Genomic DNA, 12270 nt, shown 5'->3' with positions numbered 1-12270 from the left:
CGCCTAGGGGGTGATCGAGGCAAACGCTGCTGAAACCATGGAGGTCATGCCGAGCACGGGTTCATGGCTGAAAGTATTGTTGGCTGATTTTGTGTGAGAGAAAAATATTGTTCGTCAGCTAAAAAAGTATAGCTTATAAGTCAAGCGAGCAGGACGGTAGTCAAGGTTGCTAAAACCCAACTGGCTGGCTGGATCATGAAAACGGTCGAAAACGGTATTACAATATAGAAAACGAAAGCGGTCGGTTTTCGGGATATTTCTACATTTTAGTAATTAAAGAGTATAAAAAATGGTTGCGAAACCAATTGAAAATGACAAATTTTTATGTTTGGCAAAATTCGGAAACGATATCATAATATAGAAAACGGTATCATAATATAGAAAACGAAAATGGTCGGTTCGGAATATTTGCGTACCGTTTTCATCTTGCAAGGACCGGTGAGGCGGGAGAGGCGCAACAACGGCCGGGATCTGTTGGATCCGTTTGATGAAGCATGACAGCTCAAGATAGCCTAGAGCAGTAGCTGGAGCGCGTCAACCTCAGCAGGGGAATTGCCGGCATATCTGGGCACAAAGCCCGAGCCCGTGAGCCCGACACGGAGCCCGCTATTTAGGCCCGGCCCTAGCCCGGCCCGGCCCGAAGGTCAATGGGCCCGGGCTGGCACGGCACGGGGGTGCAGGCCGTGCTTGGGCCGCACCCTAGGCCCACAGGCCGGCACGGCACGGCCCGCAAAATAACGGCAGGCCCGTAGCGGCCCAACGGCAAGCAGGCCGACGGCCGCCGGCCCAAGAACTCCCCCCTCCTCCCCATATATAAACCGCGACCCCCCCCCCGGCCCCCACCCCCACCCTAACCCTAACCCCATTCCCCTCCCAACCGCCGCCGCACTCGACATCCGCTCGGTCGCTCGTCGCTCTCGCTCGTCGCCACTCGCCTCCTCTCGTCGATCCATCTTCGCCGCCGGTGCGACCGTCGTCCTTGGATCCGGTGATATCGCCGCCGCTCATCACCTCTCCCTGAGTTCCCTGCTCCCTCAGTCCCTCTCCGTCTTCCTTTTTACTCCTTCTCCTCTGTTTGTCGATGAACATGTGAGTCCGCCTCCTCGTCTCTCTTCCGCCGTCGCTCGCCGTCCTTCTTAATCCCGTCTTGCCCTTGTGTGGCCCTCGTCTTCTCCGGCGCCGGGCTCCGGTTGCGCAGGCAAGTCCATCCCCATTCGTAATCCTAACCCTAGCCCCTAGATCTATACGTTTCTCAGTGTTTTGATTCTGTTTTTGGGATCATTTTCTCATCCTTTTCTTCTTTTCGTGTTCTTTTTCTTTGCAGGTCTGCTGCCGATGCCTCGTCGTCAACTAGCCTTGGCGTAGACGGACGACGGGCAATGGCACCGCGGCCAAGCCGTAGCCGCGCACCGTTGAGGAACGGTGCTGGAGTTCAGCCGTCCGCGGCCGAGGGCCCCATGGCGTGTGACCCACAGGGCGACGATGCCATGTTCCCTATGACTGGCGACGATGACTTGGTCGCGGCTGGGCTGTCCCCGGAGCACGACGACGACGGCCGTGACCCCTTTGCGGTGTTTGATGACGCCACCCGTGGGACACAGCCGGCGATCGACATTCTTCGCGGTCCTTCCAGTGGCACTGCTTGTTCTTCTTCTCACTCTACTGCTTCTGAACTTTCAAGCTATTTGGACAGCGACTGCATAACTGCTTATGAGGATGGTTTTGACATTCTTCTGTGGTGGAAGGACCACAAACTAACATATCCCATCCTGGCTATTATGGACAGAGATATCATGTCAGTTTCTGTTTCCACTTGTTCTTCAGAGTCTTATTTCAGCTTAGCAGGGAGGATCCTAGAAGAACGGCGCCGGAGCTTGAAACCAGAACATGTTGAGATGCTGACCTTGTTGAAGGACTGGGAGCTAGGAGAGAAGAGGGAACAACATGAAGCTGCTGATACCAAGGAAATTGAAGATGCATTCGAGAATCTGTTCCTGGATGAACCAGAAGGTGAAGATGATGCATCTGGTGGCTGAGAGTGGCATTGGTTGGCTGGGAGTGTTGGAGTACTTTTGTGTGAGTTGAGAGTGGATGTGTCCCTCACTCACTTGCTTAGTTTTCATTTGAACATTTAAACAATGGTCTGTAATAACTATGTAAGATTAAGACATTTGGAGCTGGCTGCACTCTTTTTTCCTGCCTAGGGTTTCTCACGAGGGTGAGTTTTACCTAGGTAGGTTTTTAATGAGGCAGCATTGCACAAAACAGCTCTTTTTGATATTTAAATCTGTTGTCTTCATCTTGCTGTTGCTGCTGTTTATTGCCTAAGTGTCCTAAATGGCTAAGTGTGAAAAAATTGTGTTGGTTAAAATTCATACTTATGTGTTCATGGTTGAAAAAAATAGATTGAGATGTTTATTTGGAGGTGTTTTAGATTTAACGGGCTGTGGGCTAGCACGGCCTGCTATTTTTGCCGTGCCTCACGGGCCAGCACGGCACGAAAAATGGCCCACAGGCCCGTGCCTGGGCCGAAGGCCAGGCCCGCAAGCCGATGAGGCACGGCCCGCAGGGCACGGCATGCCTCCTTGGCCCGATAGCCATCGTGCCGTGCCATGCCGGGCCGGGCCAGCCCGATGCCCAGATATAATTGCCGGTGAATATGCAGTTATTCGGTTGTGTGTATATACTAGTGTTATACCGTGTATGTAACATAAAGAAGGATTCCAACAGAAGCAGGATTCCATCCTAGTATCGTGGTATACTGTGTAACATAAAGTAGTACTACAGTATAATGGACGATCCCGCGAGATTCAGATATGGATCGATGACAGTCACCGTTGTTTGGTAAATCATAAGTTGAGCCAAAGAGGCAGTATTTCATAACTCAACAAGAGTTTACTTCTTTATTTCCAATCAACTTCAGGATTTTTCAACACAGAAACAAGGCTACGGAGAAACTTATCCCGCAGTCCCCAGCTGTGTTTTAATGGAATCCCAATGATGTACAGCCAGCCTCAATGAATAGGAACAAGTCTGTCATTTGTAAATACTAGTTTGCTCAGGCATAACTGATGTCCAAATTATCTAATTCAACTCCCAGATAGGATTGCACTAATTAGCAAGATGCCTGTACCCTGATGCTACTTGAAACGCCCATGCTTTCAGAGTTTGCTGTGTACAAGCACTCCAGCAAAGACAGCACAATCAGCTCATGCAATAAACACCTGGATCCTATCTCCCATGGCGTCCTCAAAATCAAGCAGTATCTGACCATTCTGGGGGTTGTCTGTATCAATAGGCGCATTCCGAAGCCTTTCCATGATATTAGCTCCAGCCAAGCCTGCATAATAATGTCCAAAAGGAGATTGTCACATGAAACATAAACAAGTGCATCTACAGATTCCCTTTTTCTCTTTTGAAAATACAATCACATTTACAGAATCATGGTTCAGTTAACAATATAATACATACCTGGAATAATTTTTGTCATCCCTTCTAAGAACCCAGCCTGTAGTAGAAAAGGGAAGTTAAAGGGAGTAACCATTTAATTGGTATTCGAGTTAGTAGATTACAGGATATTTGCAGAAAATAGGATTAAGAAACAATATAGCAACTGAGCACATATATGTCCCATGTCAAGCTGTCAATTTAAGTGAGTTTATCGAAACTTCAATCTCACTACCAGATACTGAGCACTGGAGTCGAGCAAATGATTACTTACAGGTATCCTGGCATCAATTTTCAGGACTCCATCTCTTCCTGTAATCTTTAGTCGAAGAGTTCGAGACCACATTCCAGTTGAAGGTCCTCTGCTGCCACTGGAACCAATATCATAGAGCTGAGGCAATATGTCAATAACAGGTTCTTGTGGTTTTTCAGCCCTGGACCTGGAATCTCCTGGATTTTTTGGTTCACTTGTATAATTATCATAGCCTCCAATTGAGGAGTTGCAGGTTAAATGAATTCATTCATATTCAACGTAGAATGAAGTCCTAAGTTCCATACCAGTCTCGTAAAATGATTGGGCTGGTGTCACCGCATATCGTTTATCTTCTTCATAATAGTGGTTGAACCCAAGAGTATTCTTGATCTCCTCAAATGATGGCAAGCTGCTTGGAGGAGGTATGCGACCACCCTTTATAGCAATTAGAGCATCCTGCAGAGTGCATTGCAGGTCATGCATCTTACACAGTTCAGTTCATTGTGGAAATTGAGCAAATATCTGCACAGCAAATTTAACAACTGCACAAGGGCTCATGCTTGCTTCTATGCCACCAGGTCATGACATGCATACACAAATGCTGACCCCTCCCTTTTTTTGAAAGATATCCTTCCTTTTGCCCAAATGCTAATGGCAATCAATGTGCATGATCCCTTGGGATACAGTTAGTCGTGCAATGAAATAATGACATGTATAAATGAAAAGCAATCATCCTATTCACATATATAAATGAAAAACAAACCTCCATTGCACGCATCGATACGCCAATTAGAGATAATGGATAGGCTATGATTTTATAACCTATTTCTTCCAGTTCAACAGGGCTCAGTATAGGAGTTTTACCACCGCCTTCTAACATGTTGGCCTGCAGTAGAGTCAAGAGTATGATGAAGGCATTGCAAGTATATCGAAAACCAGAAAACACTGATGCACAGAACATATCTAACCATTTTTTGAACTCCAGGTGCGATAGCACAAAATGCCTTCATTTCTTCTCTTGAGGCAAGGGCATCAATGAATAGAACATCTGCTCCAGCATCAGCAAAGGCCTGTACTCTCCATAATGCTTCATCAAGAGACAAAGCTTGACGAGAATCTGTCCTAGCCACAATAACAATATCAGAGCCACTCTCATTCCTGGCATCAACAGCAGCTTTTATGTGCATAATTGCTTCCTCCCTTGAGACAACCTTCCTTCCTTGTGTATGTCCACATGCTTTTGGTGACACCTTCAGAATACTATATATCATATCACTATAAAAGGAACTTCAAGAAAGGGAACAGAACGAGCTATCATGATGCCATGCATAATCAGTAAAGGTTACATAGCTTAACAATTTGATAAATAGAGAAATTAAACACTGGTTGATTGTGACGTGAATCCTAGTCTAGAGTCCAGACTACAACAATTGCTACAACTGCATCACTTACATTTTTGGGTCCAGAAATTGCAAGTTCTAAACAGTAATTTCAACATAGAGGATAGAGGAAATAACCAAAACCAATGTGTGATCTTCGAGAATAGCTATGTAACCATTATCTGCAGCACTTGATAAGCATACCTGGTCTTCAAGAATAATTCCAGCAAAACCAGCATTAATAAATCCTTTCACTGTCCTCTTGACATTCATACAGTTTCCGTAACCATTATCAGCATCACCAATCACAGGGATTGAAACTGCTTCAGTGATTAGACGCCCCTGATCAATCATTTCCCCGTACGAGATGAGACCAACATCTGGTAATCCAAGTCGTGCAGCAGAGATTGAGAAACCTGCAACGGAAAGTGTGAGTTTCAGTGAAGATTCATGCATCCTCCTTTCCTATCAGCAATGCATCGCAGGCATACACAAACACAGTTGACAAAAGCTCATTGCAACGTTCCCCAAATGGAGGGCGTGACTAGGCAATCTCTCTCGGATGGCGAGATCGAGAAGTAGCCCCCTGCTACCGTAGAGACAAAAGATCGAGCACGTACCGCTCGTGAAGCAGGCTCTGAACCCCGCGCACTCGACGAGGCGTGCGCTCAGCGCGTCGTAGCAGGCGGGCGCCTGGTGCGCACCAGGCGCCTCCAGGACCCGACGGAGCGTCGCCGCGGGTAGCTCCCCCGGCCCAGGAGTGGCGCCGGCGCCGCCGGAGTAGGCGCAGCGCGGGGAGATCCTGACGCGGGCAACAGGGCGGGCGGAGGCGACCGAGGGGGTTGCCACGCCCACGCGCTGGAGGCGCGGTGGGGTTCGCGAGGCGGAGCACGGGGTGAGAGAGGAGCCGAGCGGATGCTGAAGGACGGCGGAGTAGCACGCCATAGCTAGCCGTCACCCCGCTCACTGCCCGAACTAGCTAGCTGGTAATCGCTGTCTCGTCGTCTCGCTGGGCTCCGTTGGCTTTGCTTTGCTTTGCTTGTCGTCTCTGATCTCAGCGTCGCTCGGCACGGCCGCACGGGCGCGCCACACGCAGGCGGCACCGCGGCAGCACGCCGAGACGAGTCGCGTGACAGGGAGAGTCCGCCTGGTGTCAGACTGTCAGTGGATGCGAGACAGCGAGAGTGGGCTGACGCGGCAGCACGCGGCCCACGTGAGTGACACCTGGACCTGGTTATGCTAGCTCTCGTGAGGTGAATGGTGATGGGCTCAATCCTTTTGGACGCATAATCTTATCCAACTGCAAACCCAGCACGTCCTGGACATGCTCTCGATCGAGTCCGCCTCGGAGGCGAGCCGGCCCGGCATACTTCCGCCCGCGGCCTTTATATCCACTCCCGGCCCGCGGTTTTTTAAACCTGCAAGTCAACCCATCGTCCGTCTTCTGATCACGTCGATCGCCAGGATTTGCTCGCCTCATCACCTGGCATGGCCGTGCTGAAGCCCAGCATCAATGCCTTCTCGCTTCTTGAGAGCAATGACTCCGGCGACACCGCAGCGAGCCGTCCAGCGAACATCAATAAGAAACCGCAGCCGCAAATGTCCGTGTGGAAGACAAATTTTGGGCTAATGATCTCGTTGGGCTTACCTTATAATCCGCATTATTCAGCTTGTTTTTTCAGTCAAAACAGTATTTTTCTCTCACAACAATTCACTCAGAACAATGTTTTTCAGCTAATTCAGCCAAGTTTCAGCAAGCCGAACGGGGCCAATGTTCCTTGAGGACGTCCGTCCGGACGGACGGATGGGACAAATCCGTCTCGTGCCGTGCGCCCCTACGCCTCCAGCTTCGTACGATCGCACTGGATCTGCCTCACGCCGCGTGCGTCCTTGCACCTCACGGCTCGCACGGTCGCAACGGACCTACCTCGCGTCGCGTGCGCTCCGCGCCTCGTCCCTTGCACCGTCCGTGCCTCGCGCTGCGTCAACTAACCTCCATTGGGCTGTATGTTGCATATGTATGTTTTATGCTTTTATACGTATGTTTCATATGTTTCATCTGAATATTGCATGTGTGTTCATCCGGATGTTGTATGTGTTTTATCTGGATGTTGCATATGTTGCAATGGCTATACACGGGGTATATTGCAAGTTTATGTTTCAAATGTTTCATCTGTTTTAGATGTATATTGCAAATGTTTTATTTGGATGTTGTATATGTTTCAGTGGCTATATACATATGTTGAAAGCGTCTATTCAAATGTATCATATGTTTCAGACGTATGATGCAAGCGTTTTATCTAGATGTTGCATATGTTGAAGGTGCTATACACATATGTTGCAAGAGTATGTTACAAATGTTTCACCTATTTTAAACGTATATTGTAGAAGTGCTTCATGTTACAACATTAGTAGGCGCAGAGAGCGGGCACATGCTGAGACAGTCCCCGTGGGCGCAGCGGTCCCCACATGAGCGACAAGTGAAGCAGGCGTGGGTGATCCCCACTTGCATGCAAATCATCAGGCACTAGGCGGGCATCAGCAGGCATGAGGCGCACAACTGTATGCGTAGGTGCACCAACATGCAGGTGCGAGTGGGCTGGCGCAGCAGTTGCATGCGCCATGCAGGTGCGGACGTGCAGGCGCAGAGTTGCATGCAGGGCAGTTTTTAAAAAAAAGTGGGGCAAGCTTAGCAGCACGCGTGACAGGCGGGATGGACGCAGCAGGCGGCACAGCCCTGCGTCCGGACGTCCGGGCGCTAGCCACGTCGTAAATTTTATCTACTTATCTTACGTTAATGGGTGCAAAACTGCTTGTAATAGTTATGCTTATTCACATGTTGAAATAAGAAACACTACTGAATAATTTGTGCACAAATCTGTTTTAACTAGAAACATCGACGTGGCTTTGCCGCGCCTTCCCTTTTGATTAGGCCAGTGACAATAAGAATATAGGTGCAGTGATGAGAAACTCAACAATTTTTTGTTCATTTTATGTTTTTTATGTATTTTCGAGACTTTATCATCATGAAGGTATAATTTTATTTGCCCCTTAAAAGCATAGGTAAAAGTTTATATGAAAAAATACTTACTAAAACATGTGATATTATGGATGCACTGCATAGTTCTACTCGTTAGGATTTCAGATCAACTTGATTTTCTAATTTACAATTTTTCTGTGATTTACTATGCAATTTTAAAGTTTCAACTAATTTATTTTTTTGAAAAAAAGCGATATAATCAAAGGTGGCCTGTATTTTGATTTGAGAAAAATCTGACAAGGTTTTCGCAAAAATTGTTGAGAGTGTCTCTGGAGCGCGGGTTGATTTTCGATAAAGTGAAGGTCTTTTTTGCAAAAAAAAACGGAGCCCATCCGTTCTGGACTGCGGGTTGATTTGGAAATAATCTGAGGTGTTTTTTTACAAAATATTCTGAGAGGGCCTCACGCGGGGTGATTTCCGAAAAATAGAAAGGTTTTTTTTGTAAAATGACCGCGGATCATCCGATCTGGACCGTCCGCGCACCCGATCGAACGACCACGAAAAGCCTGTGACATGACATGCTGGCTGGCCACAGTTTGGACACAGGTTTCATACGTAAAAGATGAGCTTCTCGAACAGAAGTGGCAAGCTCGAAACCCTCTCCAGGTTGTCTTTCGAGAGTATTCGACTGATCATACAGAGAAACCCATTGCAGAAAACAATCAATTTCGTTGGAAACCAACTGTTTGAAATTTTTTCAAGAATTCACCGCTATATAGCTGTTAACGTTCGATAGCCTTGAAAAACTAAAGCCAAAGAGAAACATGCAGATCGACTCCTGGAACAACCGCGTGGACCTACTCTGCTTCCTTCAGCTTGCCAAACGCACCTATATCTAGTATGAGAGAATTATCTATTTTGCATTGAAATAAATCAGTCTTTCATATTTAGCACTTAAAATTTTGAACTTTCTTATCTAGCACCAAGTTGAAATTTCCTTCCGTAAATGACACTTCCGTCTATTTTCACCGGTAACGGTGTTAAATGGCTTGCAAAATGACATAAGTGCCCTTGTTTGTAGTAGAAGTCCATGGTGCCAAATAGGAAAAGAATAAATAGAAAGTTTGTCGAATAAGAAAATCATAAATATTACAGAGCCATTGCGCTACGTGTCCAACACACCGGGGAGCCACAGACGCAGGGCGCCGCGCGCGCGCGTGCCGGTCGATGCTGGCGAGAAGTAGGTGGGCGCGTGTGCTCCAGTCCAGCTGCCCCCTGCTACGGCCCTGCCCAGGCGCGCGCGAGGTGTATGCATACGGGGCTCGTGGATCGCTTTTTGGAACGGAAGCGCCGCATACGTAGAGGCGCCAGGCACCAGACATCATTAGCCAGGACCGGGAGAATTGTAGAAAATGGGGTTCAAAAGTGGCACACGAATCGGCCGTGTTGGACTCGGTCGCCTGGGACTGGGACTCCTGCGTCATGGGATGGATCAAAGGCTCGCTATCATTACCCGAACAGCACCGACCCAAGACCGAAATTTTCTTCGGCCGGTGCAGCCTGTTGCGCAAGATCGTGGCTACGGACAAATTCAACGCCGGCTGTTCTTGATCGTTTCGTAAACTGGAATTGTGAAGCGTGTTGTGTTGTGTGTTCGGGTGTTCGTACTCAAGAGTTCGTTAGGTTGTGGAGGACCCACGACCGCATGCAGGAGCTTGTGGAGGAGCTCGGCATATACATGCTCTTCTTCGACAGAGCCGGGTACGGTGACAGCGACGCCAACCCGAAGCGCAGTCTCAAGAGCGACGCCATGGACGTCGAGGAGCTCGCCGACGCGCTGCAGCTCGGGGACAAGTTCTACGTGGTAGGGTGCTCCATGGGCGGCTACCCAGCGTGGAGGATAGCAGCTATAGCAGCTTGCACACCACCATCTCCGTTCAGGTGAATAGGTGATCGATCAACTTGTATGCTCTGATTGTGTGGCTCGGTCGTTGCAGGCTGGCCGGAGTGGCTCTGGCCGCGCCGGCGGTGAACTACTGGTGGCCGCTGCCTGCCAACATGTCGAGGACCGCGTACGGGAAGCTCCACGTCCGGGACCGTAGGACCTTCTGGATCACGCACCACGCGCCGTCGCTGCTCCACGCCTGGCTCGCGCAGAAGTCCTTGAGCGCCTCCAGCGTGTGGGCCGAGAACACTGTAGCATGCGCTCGCGCAGCGGCGGCGGGGGCAGCCTCTCGATGCGCCCCGTGAGGTCGGGGAACGGGAGCACGACTGGCGGCGTCTGCGTCGTCAGGCCGTCGGGGGACCAGCGCTCCAGCAAGGCTCCTGCATGCAGTCGTGGGTCCTCCACAAGCTCCTGCATGCAGTCGTGGGTCGCTGTCCTTGCCGGCCTATACAAGCTCCTGCATGCAGTCGTGGCTCCACATGCTCCAGCAAGGCTCTGCATGCAGTCGGGTGACCTCGTATTTTAGTTTACAAGTATATTTGTAATATTTATGATTTTCTTATTTGATAAACTTTTCATTTATTCTTTTTCTATTTGACATCATGGACTTCTACTACAAACCAGGGCACTTATGTCATTTTGCAAGCTACTTAACATTGTTACCGGTGAAAATTGACGGAAGTGCCATTTACGGAAGGAAATTTCAACTTGGTGCTAGATAAGAAAGTTCAAAATTTTGAGTGACAAATATGAAAAACTGATTTGTTTCAGTGCCAAATAGATAATTCTCCCATCTAGTATATAGTACCACCTAAAGAGAGAGAGGAGGTTTCGTCCACACGCGGCGGCTTCGTATACGCGCTCCCCTGCGACCGAAATCTCTCCGGGTTTGTGCTCCTGCGATCTCCGGACCGTATGAATACCGATCGATCTCCTCCTCGGCTCCGGCATCATTAATGGCCTCCTCCGGCGTCATTAAGGAAAAAAATTAGCGCCGGTCCTCACTCGCGTCAAACAGTACCGGCGTCATTAGCGTCCCTCCGCAGCAGCCGACGAACCGGCTCCGCAGAGTCATCTTCCCTGCCCATCTCCGCAGCTCGCCCTGACGTCCACAGGACACGTTGAGTCGTCAGGTAATTTTCATCTCAATCATGGTGGTCCTAATCTGTCAAGCTATAATTAAATTCATGATGGAGCAAAGTGGTATCAAAGATAAGTGCCCTGTTCGTTTAAGCTTGTTTGGCTTATAAGCCATACTTTTTCAGCCAACGAACAGTATTTTTCTCTCATGTCAAATCAGTCAACAGTACTTTTATCCATGACTTATCAGCCAAACAAGCTCAAACGAACAGGACGAATCATGACAACACAGGCAGAACTTACGGAAACGTAAACGAAACAAACTACTTTTATTACCGGCGGGAGATAATTTGAACTATTTTCCATTTACAGATAATTTGAACTATTTTCCATTTACATTCGCGTTACTGTGCAAGAACCAAACAGCACGTTAGTGCTACCAGTTTCGGTAACATCAAATCCTGATGAGGACGTTGGGTGCTAAGCCTGGCCCGCGCCGCTGTAGACGCTGCCCCGCAGCGCCTTTGCATCGGCCGTTAGTGTCGGCGCCACAGCCCCGGGCACTGGTAGCGCCGCGCGCGCCCGCTCCTGCCGCCCCGCAGCACCCCTGCATCGGACGCACGCTTGCGCATTGAAGTAGGTGAGAGAGTGAGCCTGGACAAGGAAAGCGAACAGAGCTACGCAGGGACTTATTTCAGATTAAAAAACTTGTGACGTCCGTATCAACAATTTCTGAAAAAAAAAGATTTCAGGTCTCATATTACGTGGTTGTTAACTACGGAGTGCATACGTAATTCAGTTTTAAACATTGCTACGGGATAACTAACAATTTATATTAAAAACACATAGATCGCACGATAAGATAACAATACTGTAAAAATTAAATACCAACGTTAAAGTGACATTTAATCTAAAAGGCAAAGTTTATGAATTTAACGCAGTCACAGAGTGCGCGACATCGTAGGCTCACAAACTCTACCTTATAGACATTTCCGTGATGCGGCTAAGATAATATTTTATATTGGCAGGAAGAAATCTCCGATATCCATTTCTTTCATTGTAATCCATTTATCTGGACAATGTTTGAGGTGAGGGCACGGTTACAGTTTTTAGTAGCTTTACGATATTGTCCGAAGCTATGAGATGATTGATGTCTTGAAATGATCATTTCATTAATTTAGTTTTC

General features: G+C 48.3%; 2 protein-coding genes across 3 annotated transcripts; one reads left to right on the top strand and one right to left on the bottom strand.

Moving 5' to 3' along the window:
* Positions 1-2875: 2875 nt before the first annotated feature.
* On the bottom strand, positions 2876-6218 carry LOC136493214 (uncharacterized). 2 transcript variants are annotated; one of them, XM_066489274.1, is made up of 8 exons: positions 5700-6218; positions 5284-5495; positions 4669-4950; positions 4464-4586; positions 4006-4156; positions 3722-3933; positions 3472-3508; positions 2876-3340 (listed from the first exon to the last, which is right to left on the bottom strand). In XM_066489274.1, the coding sequence occupies exons 1-8, from the start codon at positions 6022-6024 to the stop codon at positions 3210-3212; spliced, it is 1473 nt and encodes a 490-aa protein (XP_066345371.1). In that variant the 5' UTR covers positions 6025-6218; the 3' UTR covers positions 2876-3209. The 2 variants fall into 2 exon arrangements, with proteins under 2 accessions (XP_066345371.1, XP_066345372.1); XM_066489275.1 differs by having other exon boundaries at positions 3722-3897; positions 5700-6217.
* A 3546-nt stretch (positions 6219-9764) lies between these two features.
* LOC136492043 (uncharacterized) lies at positions 9765-10309 on the top strand. The gene is made up of 2 exons (XM_066488198.1): positions 9765-10000; positions 10057-10309. Exons 1-2 carry the CDS (start codon positions 9765-9767, stop codon positions 10307-10309), a joined length of 489 nt encoding a protein of 162 aa, XP_066344295.1.
* Positions 10310-12270: the final 1961 nt, after the last annotated feature.

Source organism: Miscanthus floridulus, chromosome 11 (genome assembly GCF_019320115.1).
Source record: "Miscanthus floridulus cultivar M001 chromosome 11, ASM1932011v1, whole genome shotgun sequence".
Taxonomy (NCBI): Eukaryota; Viridiplantae; Streptophyta; class Magnoliopsida; order Poales; family Poaceae; genus Miscanthus; species Miscanthus floridulus.
Note: the sequence above shows the minus strand (reverse complement) of the source record. Positions and strands in the feature narration are given on the sequence as shown.